At 52.1% G+C, this 14,700-nt stretch overlaps 3 protein-coding genes across 3 annotated transcripts; all 3 read left to right on the top strand.

Moving 5' to 3' along the window:
• Window positions 1-4,102: 4,102 nt before the first annotated feature.
• Window positions 4,103-7,864, top strand: NCLIV_035650 (uncharacterized protein; the record flags this gene model as incomplete). Its single annotated transcript, XM_003883767.1, has 3 exons — window positions 4,103-4,159; window positions 4,426-4,497; window positions 4,628-7,864. 3 exons carry the CDS (start codon window positions 4,103-4,105, stop codon window positions 7,862-7,864), a joined length of 3,366 nt encoding a protein of 1,121 aa, XP_003883816.1.
• A 2,528-nt stretch (window positions 7,865-10,392) lies between these two features.
• On the top strand, window positions 10,393-12,495 carry NCLIV_035640 (putative 4-alpha-glucanotransferase; the record flags this gene model as incomplete). Its single annotated transcript, XM_003883766.1, has 3 exons — window positions 10,393-11,236; window positions 11,358-12,077; window positions 12,218-12,495. 3 exons carry the CDS (start codon window positions 10,393-10,395, stop codon window positions 12,493-12,495), a joined length of 1,842 nt encoding a protein of 613 aa, XP_003883815.1.
• Window positions 12,496-13,339: 844 nt separating this feature from the next.
• Window positions 13,340-14,306, top strand: NCLIV_035630 (conserved hypothetical protein; the record flags this gene model as incomplete). The annotated part of the gene is made up of 7 exons (XM_003883765.1): window positions 13,340-13,478; window positions 13,534-13,600; window positions 13,659-13,683; window positions 13,745-13,792; window positions 13,848-13,902; window positions 13,955-14,044; window positions 14,104-14,306. The coding sequence occupies 7 exons, from the start codon at window positions 13,340-13,342 to the stop codon at window positions 14,304-14,306; spliced, it is 627 nt and encodes a 208-aa protein (XP_003883814.1).
• Between the last annotated feature and the right edge of the window lie 394 nt (window positions 14,307-14,700).

Genomic DNA, 14,700 nt, shown 5'->3' with positions numbered 1-14,700 from the left:
GAAATATTTGACGGGAAGTATCTAAGAGTAGTAGTAAGAATCAGCTAGACGAGGCATTATTTCTGTTCCACGAAGAGGATCTCAAGAAAATTATCTGGTCCATGCGGCAGCGTTCCGCCACGCACTCAGTGGCATCATGCATTGCAAAAAGCAAATGAAAATACTGCAGAAAATTGACGACACGGAAAGCATCCACACGAAGTAGCGGAGATGGGAAGCGCCCGCATACAGGGAGCGGAGACCACCTCTCGACAGCAGCTGTTATCCCCATGTCCACCGGAATTTTCAGTCCATTCCCCGTTTAGTAAGAAAGCTCTGGGAAACAATTGTACTGCATCGATAAACGTGCATTTTCCCCAAGGAACGCACACGCTGCATTCGCTACAACACTACACTTGGCAACGCATGCCAGGGAGCCATATATTGTGCAACGTGATTTCCTTCAATGACTGCGGCCAAAATTTTCCACACCGTCGCGAGTTTTTTTCTTCCAGTGCAGCAGTGCGACTGAAAGCAAGTTTTTGCGTGCAGGATCATTTCGCACTCAGCGTCTGGAGCAATTTGATTTATCGTCGCATCCTTTTTCACTTCCCTTTGTCCGCTCCTCCGTAGTTGCGTTTCGAGCAGCCCAGCAACTGGGAAACTCACCATTCCCATATTAATCGTGAGACATGCACATCGCCTGTCTCGTACATCTCTTCTCCTACTTGTCCTACCTGCACATCTACTAGTTTGTGCCTATTTCTTGGAGCTACCGACTAATCTCTAAGCCTGGCAAACAAACAGTATTTCTATAGCTCGTTCAGCATGAGAATGATTTGCACGTGTGTACGGCCAAAAAGAAAATTTCGTCTTGCCATCCCCCTTATCGCACGAGCAAGAAGGGAGCAGTTGGAGTGATGAGTGCCTTCTCATTGCTCTGTTACTTTGCCCCACTCATCAACTGTTGGGTCCCACCCACCAAGAAAGAATCACTACGACCAGAAATTCAGACACGCACACACACGACAGGAGAAAGGAGTCTCCCGCGTCTTGTGGATCTATGATGTGTGTGTCACAGCAGAAAGCAGCTAAGTCTCTTCCCCAGACTCCGCAACGAGAAAGGCAACTGTGTATGTTTAGACACATTAGACATGTGTGTTAGAGAAGAGACATAAATTTGCGATGTTTAGTACTAAATAACCCGCTTTGGTGCAAAGTTTGCCCAAGGGTTAGAGGCCTCTGGAATGTCCCGAGGGCGCGACAGGAAAAAAGGTGCGACGTTTGGTGTGTGCCGCCAACTGGGAAGGAGAGAGGTGCCTTCTTGGTCCCCCCCGAAGGCAGAACCCTGTCGGTGAGGAAAGGGGGGGGGGGGGCGGAAAAGAGGAGGTGGGGGGCGGAAGTGCAGCGGCATAATTTCGCCCCAGGGCCCCTCGTTTTTCCATTGCCAGATCAGTTTCTCGAGAAAATTCCTTTCCCATTTATTCGGATCATCGAGATTCCTCTCTCCTATCTTTTCTGCTTTACACATGTACTGGAGGAGTCTTGACCCCCCAAGGTCTGTTTTTCGTGTACACGTGAAACGTCACTAGGAATCCACCCTCTTCACTCCGTTAGTTACATTCCCCGACCCACGCGCCACACTCCAGTCTTCTGTGTCCCCTTTTTTCCTCCTCAGAAAGCTGGGGAAATATGCAATTTCTCTCGAGTCTTTCGTCCCCATATGCATCTGCTGTACCTTAAGAAACGCCGTGGATTTTCGAGGGCATTTCTCCGTCCGAACATCTAGCATCTGTGTGAATCTCAGTGGCACGTGTCTGCTGCGAGCACCGGTCCTGTCGCTCTTCTCTGGGCATCCGTGAAGTGGCTAAGGCTCTCCTCGCCGCCTGTGCAGCTGGAGCACCGAAGTTGCACTGCAGAGACGAACGTTGTAGGGATTATTTGGGGGTCCAGGCCATCAAGCGGAAAAAACAGTCTTCGCCGATATCAGACAAAATCGGCAGACTGCCATTGCCCTGGTCTGGAACGGCTGCGCTGCCCCGTCTCACGCAAACTTACAGCCGTGTCTGAAAGTAACGCCGGGGGTGGCTCGGTACGGATGTCCTTAAGGTCCGGGGGTACACAAAGGCCTAGCATTCTGCCTCTAAAATTCATTTTTCATGGATGCATGCGTGTGTGCGGCGTGTCTCGACGCAAAGGCAGATCCCAGTCACCACTTGCCACAGTATCGATCTGTCTTTTGGGGGCTCGCAGTGATCTGACCGTAACAGGCGCCCGATGCTGCTGAATGTGTGAGATCCACGGCAGCTGCCTGTCTTCTTCACGTGTCTGAGTGTCTCTCTTGTGACGCGGGAAGACCTGCCGGAAGTGAGAGGTTCTCTCGCCGGCATCGAGGACAGGGCAGTTGGAGAGATTCCAGAGGTCCGGTATCTCAGGTTGATGTATCATAGTGAGATAAGCATCCGCGCTTCTTCAGCATTTCTGTTTGACAGAGAGACTGGGCTGCAGTCGGGATGGGAAAATCAATCCGCTGCCTGCGCGATCCACACTCCTCCCAGTCTGGCGACGTCGACCGTCAGTGATGCCCCGCCCTGCAGAGAGAATACAGTGATGCTTCACAGGAGCATCACATGTGCTTAAGCAACGCTCTGTTGGGATAATCTTCAAGCAACAAACAACGGTGGAGGCCAAAGCTGCCTGCGACCGTGCAAAGTTTTACGTACGAACTACTTTCCTCGTGTAAATTCAAAATCTGGGAAATCAACCGGTCTCGCGTCTTTCCTGTGTACTCGTAAATGTGTGTGTATATCTTATAAAAACAGAAGGGTATGCGTTATCGTTGAGTAGGTAGAGTGATGAAGTTTCTGTCGAGGCCAAATGCACTCGAGGTATGAAGCAATGAGACCATCTTTGTAGTGTCGGTTTCCTTCGCCGCTGTGTCAGCGCGCTTGCCCGGCCACCGAGAAACATGCTTCCACTGCCGAAGTCACCCTAGATATTCCGAAGGTGCCGGATGTGCCTCTTGAGCTCCAAATGCTCCTTTGAGCTATGGGCATCCAATTTGGATTTTGTAAGCAACACCGGTACATCTTGGCGACGAATGCATGCCCTTTCCTGGCTTTGGCTGCTGGAGTGAGATATGAAGGAATCGTTCTTCGCGCTGATGCTGTAGCCATCTGGCGTTTTTCGGTAGTCATCTGTACTTTTTGTTCTCACGAGGTCTTTTGAAGGACTTTCGGGCGCTACCAAATTCCACGCTGTTCTCCGTTGTCAATCTTTTTGAATTTGAATTTTCCGGTGTTTTGCATCGTGCCGTCTTCGTTTCTGCAAATCTGTTTTACCACTTCTTAAGGCGAGCGCTACGCTGACCACGTCACGAAAGACCAAAGATTTTGCCATACCTTCATGGCAGTGAGGGAGTGTCGGGAGGGCCTCTTGACAGACAGGCATCACACAGCAACAACTACGTGTTATTTTGTCCAGTTGGTTGCCGGCATGTTCCTATGCCCAGTCTCCAAATTCCGTATCACGCGACTGAGTAAACAGCATGCGGATGCTATTTCGTCATCTCTTGAGCATCTGCAACGGTCAGTCATCGTGTGCGTTCCACTGAACACTGTGGCCATATCTCGAGTTTCTGTCCTGACACGATTGAGACGGTGTATTTTTGTCGCAGTGAATGAACACCTCAAGAGTTGGTGCTTTAAAGGATCCGTTTTTCCTTTCCACGAAGAATCGGAGCGAGGAGATCGGGGTGTGAAGTTGCAACTGGTGCGTGCTGTGCCAGACAATTGAGCGCATAGTCGCGGAACACATTCTTTTATCGAGTCACACTTCTGAGAACGGGTTGTCTGTCGATTGTCGGTCTTTATGTATATGTGTGTATCTGCGGTGCCGCAACAGAATTTGCTGAGCATGAATGCCCACAAGAAGCGGCAGTTTTGAAGGGAGTAAAGTTCTACTCGAGCAGCTTCAACTTGAGGGAGCAGTGCAGTGTCAAGGCGTACATCGTTGAGAGCCCTGTGTCACTTTTCGTATGTTTTGAATTTCCGCCGACGGAGTCGCTGGGCCATTTCCCTCAATCCCTGTTTCGGCGAGTAACGACGCGAATTCCCAAATCAAGATGAATGAAGTTCATGACGTTCAACCGGGCCACATTTACCAACCTGGTAATAAAAAGGTAAGCTAAGTGTGCAGCGAGTGTGACTGGCGCTCAGTGCATTCTCAGGAGGCACCGCAGTTTTTTCGTTTGAGCTCAGTTATCTGCAACACGTGCGTATTACTTGACTGTTGAACGCACTTGTGTGTTTGGTCGTCGACACACACTCACCCCTCTCTGTCACAGGAATGGATCTGCTTGAGAATGCACTTTTGCGTTGCGTTCATTGTTCCTGTGCACGTCGTCCAAACTTTACGTATGCATTCTTTGTGTGGATGTGCGTGCAGGAGGTTCGTCTGGTCTACCGCATCCTGTCGGGGCCTTACTGTGGACGCCACCAGAAATCTTTTTCGCTTACGGTAGGTCCCGCTCAAGTGGGGTCTACTCAGCACACGGATAAAATCAGTCTCTGCCAAAGGTGTGGTGCGGTACAGAGCAAGTCATCTTCAGATTTCGTTTCTGTCGTTGACTGTTTTTGTGCTGTCGCAGAAATGGGGCGTTGCAGGCGCTTGGGATGCCGCTCAGCAGGCGAAAGCGTACATGCTGCAGACGGGTCGTCTACCTCCGTCGTTTGCGTCGCCCTACTCGAGAAGCAAGCTGACGAATGCTTCTGCGAACGCAATCGTAAAGCCCGTGCGGCCGCCGGGAGTTCCGGGGGTTGAGGGTTTCCTGGGTCCAATGGACTTGGATGGCAGCGGCGCTTCAGCGCTCTTCCCTTCCCTAGCCGCTTTCTCGGCCACTACGAAGCCGCCCGACGCGGCCTTGGGTAACTCACTTCACACACGCACGCAACCTCACGGGTTCCATTGTGAAGATAAGAGCTACACGAAGAAATCACCGGCCACAGAGGACGCCCTCAGGTTTCGCTTGGAAGGGGAGTGCACGTCGATGTCCACTTCCCAGTGCAAGGGTCGCGCCCAACGAGCGACGAGTGGTGCTGCACAGTCTCCAGTAAACCTGAGACACAGACAGCACTCGGTTGGCACGTCTTCTTCCACTACCAGCGCGCCTCTCTCTCCATTGGGCACAAGCAGCGACTCGGCACCAAGCTCCTCTTCCCTCATCGACACCTTACACACTGAATCCGCCGTCGCTGTCGCCGCGCAACTCCTTTCTCCCCTCCTGGCTTCTCTGTGTAAAGTCGAATCCCAGATCGGCAGTGGCGATTACGACGACACTCACGCTAACTTTGAGCCCAACGACAGGAACGGTTCCACGTCACCATACGGGGGACTGCCTGTGAAAGGTGCTGCAATGAAGGGTGCGATGCCGAAGCGTCATTCCAGTGGGACGAAAGGCACAATGTCGACAACGAAACATACAGGAAAGGACTGCACTTCCGACACAGAAGAAACGGTGTCCTCCCTCAGTGGGTCAGACTCGTTCCGAAAACTTCTGTTACCTGCGTCTCTTCGTGTTTCTTCCCCAGGGCTTTCGGCTTTCTCTGACAATGCCGGCGCACCCTTTCCTTTCTTGCCGTCTCCACAAACGGGGTACCAACGAGCTGCCCCGGGATGGGCGTACCCCCCGGCTGTGCAGGCGACTTTGGAAGCGACTGCACGGGTTGCTGCGGGGCCTTCTGGCCCATCGTGCTTTCAAGGCCAAGGGGCCGGCCCCGCAGGCGGCCCTTCTGTCGCCTGCGGGAACCCGGTCCCTTCTGATTTGCTTAACTTGCAGATGTTGTCCGGGACAGTTCCTCACTTTGCAACACTCCAGGGAGATGGAAACGGCGCGGGCCCTTGGGTGGAGAGTCCGACTGTCCCGGTGGGGGCGAACGGGGGAACCGAGGGGAATGTGAGCCCAGCGACTGCTGCGGCCACCGCCCTCACGCTGCTTCAGTTGGCCGAGCAGAATGCTGCTCTCCAGCGAAAGGATCAGAACCAGATCGAGCCGAACGCTCTGCAGAAGTTCCTCTTGCTCCAGCAGTTTCAGCTGTTGCAGGAAAAGGGGTCCCATCAGAACCGGATATGTCGAAAGAGCGGTGAGTCGCCGTGTGTGGAGGCCCAGGGGAATCCTGAAGAGAACAGCTTGGCCACTGCGTCGAGAAGTACCCATGCGTCCGCTGGCGACCTGTCAGAAGTGCATCATCTCTCTGACGAGGGTTCCACAGCTGGTGCGCATGGGTGCACTCGTTCACAATTGACCCTCAGCAACATGCCAACCTCTGCCAACCACCGCGAAACGGACACCGATGAAAATCCGAGCAGGCTGAAAAAGTGCATATCGCCGGACGAGGAAAACGAAGAATCTGCGAGACTGAAGTTGACGCAGAATGCCGGACCCATTTTTTCGTCCCCTCTGCTTCCTCAGGGGCCGAGAGGTGGAGAGCTTCAGGGCCAGGCAACGAATGAAGATATTGATGCAGTAAACATGAGCGACACGCTTCGCAATCTTCTCGCCGCTAGTCTTCAGCGGCAACAGGAGTTGGCAGGCGGTAGTGCGGCTAGCCAGCAGAACGGGGGAGACGGAAGCGTCGCACCACATGCCCATGAGCATTCAGAAAGCTTCTTCAACCTTCGGTCCTTGGCGTCTCTATTGCCCCAGCAGTCTGGCATGGGGAAGCCCGAGCAGAAACGAGTCAGTGACGGGCGTGGCAATCCTTCACAGAGCAGTGTGACGCGTCCGCGAGAAGCGGCACAGGACCGGGAGGCGGCACAGGGTGTTCCGTCCCATCTCGCAATGTTCTGGAGGCTTTCCTCGCTCGACGCGGCGTGTAAAAAGAGCAGCGGGCGGGGACCCATAGGTGCCAGTCCTGTGTCTCTAGAAGGAGACTCCGGGCCACTATCGGTCGCGAGCGAACCGACGACGACATCTTTGAACAGCGTACCTGATAGTTTGGTTGCTTTGGGCCGAGATTCGCTTCTGGCGGACAGTGACCGTGAGGATGTCGCTGGCGAGTGCTCGACAAGAACGAGCGGTGATGCCTCAGATCATCCATCAGCCATGAAGCTGCTATCCCCTATTTCTCTTCCAGGCCACCCCTCTCCGTTCGGCGGGGCACAAAGCCCAGACGCGCTGTGCCTACCTTCGGAAGGGGTTGACGCAGTGCCGTGTGACTTGGGAAGCTCGAGACTAGATGTCCTAGGCAACGAGGAAATTCCCTCTTCCTCTGGGGTGGCAACGAGGAGTCATGGACGCAGCAGCCCGCGGAACCCGCCACGAGATTATCTGCATGAGCAGATGTGCCCAAACACTCTGGATGCTCAAGACGCACTTCGACGAGGACTGCCATCGAACGGGAACCGCACAGATCTGCTGAGAGACCTTCCGGGTGGCCGCGCAGCAGACAGTTGCTTGGGAGGAGTCCAAGGGGACACAGAAGGGGCTGCGCTTGCGCTCCTGGAAGCTCAGGGTTGTCTGACTGGAAGGGGGGGTGAGGGGAGGGCGACTTTTCCGCTCCATCAAGCGCCAGAGAACCTCCAGAGTGACATCCTACATGACCGAGAAATGGGGGAGAGGGGTCACCGGAAGCGAAAGGGCCGACTTGATTCCCCCGGCGAAATATGGGAAGGAGACACGAAGCGAGGACGAATGTTCTGTGGTATAGCGACGAGTTCTGTTCCCGCTTCCGCAGGAAGTGCCGTTTCAGCTGAACGTGACGCCATGCGCGCCCTCAGTGAAATTGGGGATCGCACGAAATGGCTTCAAGACTCAGTCCACTCTGCATGCGCCAGTGAAGAAAACGTGGGAAGTCGGCGAGCATTTTCCAGTTTTGCTCCTGTGTGATTCTCTTCCATCTGGCTATTGTGCGCTGTTCAAGGCGTGTACATCGTGGTTTTTTGCACGGGATCGTCAGTTTTTCAGTTCCGTATACATGATAGGACAGAGCGTTCAGTGGGAGGGCGTAGATCCGATGAATGAACACAGGCGTTTGCTTCTCTAACGCTTTCACGTCCGTTTCTTTCCCAAATAGCAAGACATGCGACGATTTCGCTGGGATTTGCCGGTAGCAAATGAGGAGCTGGACGTCAGGGATGCTACCGCCATTTTTATCGCATTAGATTTCAGGGGTTCCAGCGTTGAATGTCTGGATGTGTACCTCTGAAGGGCATAGCTTTCACTGACACTCTATGCACCGCGAGTCATTTTTTGTCACGTTTCGACAAGGGTCTGCATGTCTCTGGGCGTTTGCGCTTCCTAATGCTGTGGCGTTGGTCTGCGTTTGACCAAGATGTCGCGCTGACTTTATATATTTGCCAATTGTTTCAATGAAGGCAGCGTATCTCTCCTGTGTCAAGTTCGAAACTTATCACTTAACTTAAAATTCGAGTCATCTTGCCTCCGACACCGCCCGATTACAGTGCGGTATTCACCCTTACTCGAACAAGAGGCTGCCGCCCACATGGAACGAACACATGATCAACTAGGGAAGTGCCCGTCCTCCCTCACTGTGTCGTATCCGAGATTATTCTTAATATCTGGAACAGAAGATTATGATTAGGTAGTGGGAGAAGGAGAGCGTCTGTTGTACATCAACACTAGATAGTGCTACACTTTTTGTTATGGTCTACCCTTCTACGGTGTGTTTTCGAGGAGCGCATCGGCACTCCGGGAATGAGTGTAGCAGTATAAACAGTTCGAGGATCTCTAAGGCATGGGATGTGAAGGCCCACGGGGGAGAGATCAACTGATTCGCCAATATGAGTGTCCACATTATATACGGGTTCCGGGCATGGCAGTGGTAATCTGGCAGTAACAGCATTAGCGCACTGTCCCAAAAATGGCAGCTATAGAGCAGCACTTCTCAGCAGAGGTGTTCTTCCCCAAGATGGCCGCCGTTTTGACTGTTACATGACCACACCCAGTAGTGGACTTGCTTCGATGAAGGCCGCAAAGAAAACAGGGGGCTACGAGTGTGAACATGTGTGACAACCGTGGGAGCTTGTAGTGTCGAAGGCATTTTCTGTTACAGAGTTTGTTTACGGTTGCCGCCTGTCACTCGTTCACTCCGTCACGGAGAGAACTCAACATAGTGGTGTTATGACCACGGCAAGCGCTCCCCTTTGACATTCTACACCGTCAGCTCCGACGAGCAAGTCTGGCTTCGTTAGCGGCTCTGCGATCTTGCGCGTTCGTGCATGCGTACAGCAACCTGCGGAGGTGTGAACTGTTTCCATTCTATCATATTGAAACAACGCATCCACCAGCGCAAGGGCATATGCATATACAAGTGCTGTGTCGATCAGGAGGAACCGAGTGGCTCACGCGTGGAGGAACAAGAAGCCGCTGTTGTTCATGTCTGACCTGATGTGTTCAAGGCACTGAATTGCCCTAGCTGCTTTATCGCAGAGAGAGTATCAGGCAGCACCGAAAGATCAGTAATGGGATGGCCCAGCTAAGCCCCCAGTCGCTGTACAACGCAGTGGAGAAAAAGGATTGGTACAATGAATGTGAGTGTTGCGGCGAGTCCAGCGACTGACGAAGGTGAGAGGGAACGACACCCCCCAGACATCTTCAAAGACTTCGTGGCAGTCTCAAAATTGGAAACGTCTTATTTGGTGAACGCAGTCTCAAAGGACCATCAAGCAGAATTTAGGCAAGGATTTAGCTAGCTAGTGCCAGTAATGCTTGCGCAAAGCTGCTACTTCCTGTGGTAATCGCTCCCGTGAAAACTGTGACTGGCTTCATGTGAGGAAGCAATCCCGGTAGCTCGTGCAATAGAAATTCGCCGAGGTGGTATCGCTGTTGCAGAGAGGGGTATCAGGCATAGCATCTCTGGTGTCACCGTTTTTAAACCCTCTCTGCATGGGGCAGCTCAGCAACAGGAAAAACGATCTGACATGCCCTCATGGTGGGGGGCCCGCTTGTTCAGCAGGGGAGGCACTATGACACGCCATTTTTGTGAATTGCTGAACGTCAATCAGCCCCTGACAAGCTCCTCCACCATCTGACAAGATGGGTGTCTTTGAGCCTCACTGCGCTACGTCTTCGGCATGCCATCGATTGCTGATTATTTTTGCATTCTGGCGCTTTCTTTGACAAGAACACTGTCGCACACTTGGCTAACCTACCAGACCTTTCGTGAATCGAATCATTTAAGCGGTCGACTACGCTTGCCTGTGGAGAGGCCACTCCCTGGGGGAGATGACAGCGAAGAAGAATTTTTAGGACGTTGATGTACAGTTTGACTGGAGGTAACATATGAGAGGCCATTTCCGTTAAGACTCTGGTGGCTACTCGACAGTGTTTCTCTCTCAGTGATTTCCAATAGTAAAAGTCAGTAGTTAAGTAGTTTGATTGCTTCTGGTTTTGCGATGGAAGAAATTCTTCATGAAGGCCGGTTCGCCGGTCTCATCATGCATCCTTCATCCCTTCCGAATCGAAATGGACTCCCAGGAGACTTCGGGAAGAGCGCCTATGACTTTGTGGACTATCTTGTTGCCGCAAAGCTAAACTATTGGCAAGTGCTGCCTTTGGGACCGTGCCGGTACAGTGGGGAGCAGCCCGGTTGCCCGTATTTAGCCACCAGTACCTTTGCAATGAACCCACTGTTCGTGGCTGTGGAAGCCCTGGTTGAGGAGAGCCTCATCTCCGAGGAAGAGGTGGCGCGGTTTCTGAAAGATTCAGAGAGTGAGGAAAAGGGTGAATCACCAACGAAAGGCTCTCGACATGTGGATTATACTCGAGCAATGAAGTTCAAAGAGGATGTTTTGGCACTGTGCTACGAGAGATTTAAGGACAAAAAAGAATCCGATGATTATAAAGATTTCTGTGCAAAAAATCACTTCTGGCTCCAGGGATACGCTTGCTTTGAGGCGCTGCAAGCGAGGTTCCCTGATGCCGCAAGCTGGTTGGACTGGCCCCAAGAGTACAGGAACTACCGTTTACTACGAAAAGATTCGGCGCTGATGGAAGCGTTAAACTCAGCAGCCATTACCAATGGCAAGACTATCCCTCAGACGACACCTGAATTCCACAAATTTGTGCAGTATAAAGTTTGCACGAACTGGAAGGACTTGCGTCAATATGCGAATGAGAGAGATATCAAAATATTTGGAGATGTCGCTTTCTATGTCAACTTGCATAGCAGCGATGTGTGGAGCTACCCTGAAATGTTTCAGATGAATCCAGAAACCAGTGAACCTCTTTACGTGTCAGGTAAGACATCAGGGCGCTGCCCCCCACAGAGGGGCAGATAGGAGAAGGCCTCGGAGGGCAGGAGAGTCGCTTAGGAGCTGACTCATTATCAAACGGTGATCTACTTTTTTGCTGTTTTCAGGTGTACCTCCAGATCCTTTCTGCGCAGATGGACAACTTTGGGGTCATCCTGTTTATGACTGGAAGGCCCACGAAAAAACACAGTTCCGCTGGTGGACGAAGCGTATCAGGCTTACATTTGAAAAAGTTGACGCTTTGCGGTTGGACCACTTCAGAGGTTTCGTGGCATACTGGCGAGTGCCCTATGCGCACGCAATTAAATACAGAACAGCCAGCGAAGGAGAATGGGTTGAAGGACCTGGAGAAAAATTGTTTGACGCATTATACAAAAACATGGGGTGGCTGCTTCCGAAAAAGGCCCTGCCGTCCCAGTTACCGAAGGATAAGCATGGCCACAGCTCGTTGATGAAAAAACTCCGTCACTTGTGGGGGGTTGGGGGGCACCAAGCACAACAAGTTCCTCCTCCTGAGTCTCACATTGATGCCGATATGTATGAGCCCCGGTTAACATACAGAGGCACAGCGCCTATGATTGTCGCGGAGGATTTAGGCTTCATCACCGAGGAAATTGTCATCCTCCGAGACAAGTTCAACATTCTCAGCATGAGGGTGATGCAATTCGCATGGGGCGATACCGATAAAGGGCCCAATTGCGAACACCTGCCCTACAATGTAACCCGCAACTGCTGTGTCCACACCGGCACCCATGACAACGACACGTTGGTGGGCTGGTGGAGAACAGCATCGCCGGAACAGAAGATTCATCTGACAAATTATTTAGGTACAGGGGACGAACAGGGCTTTTTCGACATACAGTTTCAACGTAGGACGAGATACGCACAAGGAAGCGCTAACTAGCGAAAGGGATTGCGTCAGGGCGTACAACGAAAATTGTCCTGTATTTGTATGTGTTGTTCTCAGGACTTGACAAGGAGCCCACTCCGGAGGAGGCTCACTGGCACTTGGTTCGACTTGCTATGGAATCGGTGGCTCACCTGGTTGTGATACCGGTGCAGGACGTCATTGGGTACGGCAGTGAGGCACGATTCAACCAGCCAGGAAGCGATTCTCCGGCCAACTGGTCATGGCAGCTAGAAAGTTTGGATGAGCTCTACAACCCCCCCATCTTCGACAGATTTGTGAAGCTGTTAGAGACGTCTGGTCGAGTCAAGGCTCTCAACGATTCTTTCCCCAAATGACCACTGAGGACAAAGAGACTTTTTTTTTGGAATGTCTGGCGTTAGGATTGATGGTATCATATCGAAGAGGAGCCGTCTGCAAGTTTCACGAAAAAAACCGGGATTTCAATGTCGTGCGTACCACTCTGTGTTTCGCCTGCAGATGCGTTCCGATGCTTAGTTTGCTAAGGGCAGTTCATACCACTTTCGTTGTGAAACAGCCCAACACACGGGCCGATTCGGCCTTCCAAGAGCTCGAACTCATGCCTAGGGAAGGAGCTCGACTCTCACACGACATGCTGGACTCTTACTGGGAACTGGCACACTCTGCATTTTCGGCACTACACACCTCTGTGCGAGAATGATGGTTTCTCCCCGCAAAGAAACATCTGCTATCTTCTTACCTGTTGTCATCGGGACGGAAAAGGCACTCCAAGGTGCCACAATGCAGGTGCTAGACCTTGTTAGACGAGCAGGGGATCAGAGCCCGACAAAACACTGACCGATTGGCATCCACAAAACGAAAATCCTTGACAGGTAATAAAACTGCAAATAACGCTCTAGGAATTTCTTTTTCCACACGAGTATTCACAGCCGATACGGTATCGGAAACAACACCAGCAACTTCAGTGAGCGTCATTCTGGATCTTATGCGCGCGGTCCCCGGCTCGTCCGATTGGCACCGGCTTTGTGGCCATAGATAAAAACGGTAATTGAGCTGCTTCTGCGTTGCTGACACCACGGAAACGATGAGGTGTACGGACACTTCGCTGAATGCCCAGGTCTGCAATCAGCACCACTGCTCTGAGGCTTCCTGAAGGTCCCTAAAATCGAACATGAACAGTTTTGCTGCCTGTACGAGACAATGAGTCGCTCTCTATTTTTGCTATGCTGCTTGGGCAGCCTACTTCTTGAGGCAAATCTTTGCGTGACCGCGCCGCCTCCAGTGTCTCATGAGGAAAGCGTTCACGAAGCGAGGACCAGCATTGAACCCCGCGACAAGGGTAGGCACTGATATCTCAAGTTTTTTCTCTCGATATCATGCACCCCGTGGCTCAGCGACCATGTATACGGTCACATTTGCACACTTGCCACTGTACGTGACAGGCGATGACTTTGGTGCCCAGTAAGCTTGCAGTCTCAATGCCTCGCCCTCCTAATCTGCATGGCCTGTGGGAACATAGCGTCATAGGCAACAGTGTACTAAAGGTAACGCGGCAACCGTCGATATACGTTTTTCAACATTGTGAACATCTGTCGAATTCTGCAGGTCATTGTCGGAGGCACAGACTACGACTGGTTCTTTAAGCTTGCAGATGTATGTTGCCACTCTTTTGCTGAGACGTGATGTTGCTGCACTGTGCGGCTGACAGCCAATTCCTGATGACATAACACTCAAGCCTCCAATTGAGGCTGAAAGGCTAGAAGGTAATACAGATTCTTGGAGTATCTCCTTTCAGTGTATCGTCCCGTTTGCTAGGAGATTTTACCGGAGCCGTGTGGAAGGTTTCGGTGCTTGTGCCCAAGAACTACTACCCCGCCGCGACTTCCACAGGAGGCGAGCGCTCTGGTAGGCTGCCAGTGCTGCCACAGCCGCTTCGCTACTTATACCATAATATTTTCTACCAGGCCTTGCCTCCGGTCCCAGATCACCTTCCGCCGCAGCCTCATCACAGCTACTGCCGGGGTTTGCACTCGCGGCGCTCGGAAGTGCTGTTCCTGAACAAGCCCTCGAATCCTTTGGTGCCTCCCCGACACCACGCATCAGGAGACACCCTCTACCAGATTCAAATGCAGAGGAGCTCTATCCTCCCGCGACATTCGATGGTTAAGAGCGGTTGAAGAGGTTGTAGACTGTAATACAGATATGAAACTCCCTGTCGGGACTTTCCCAGCCATTAGGCACACCACTTCTGCGAGATTGCCAAAATAACAGTGAATTCATGGAGTTTGACCGAATTGCAGTCCAAGAAAGTTTCTGGCCTCTCCAGGCTGCATAATCTAAAGTTCTATTTCTGAAGTAGCCTATTATGGAAAACCGACTTCTCGCGGGCCGCGCTACCATTAGTGTGAACGAACTGGATTCTGGGGAGCTCCGTAGTCGGCTGCTGTGGCAGTCAAATGCGACTGAATCTCCGCGGCGCTGCAAACGCTAATGAAATGAATAGATTTCGCAGCTGTGTAGCGAGGCATGCACTGTGACATCGCTGAGCTATCTGGATCCGT

The sequence above is a fragment of the Neospora caninum genome, chromosome VIII (genome assembly GCF_000208865.1).
Source record: "Neospora caninum Liverpool complete genome, chromosome VIII".
NCBI lineage: Eukaryota > Apicomplexa > Conoidasida > Eucoccidiorida > Sarcocystidae > Neospora > Neospora caninum.
This window is presented reverse-complemented; position numbering and strand designations above follow the sequence as displayed.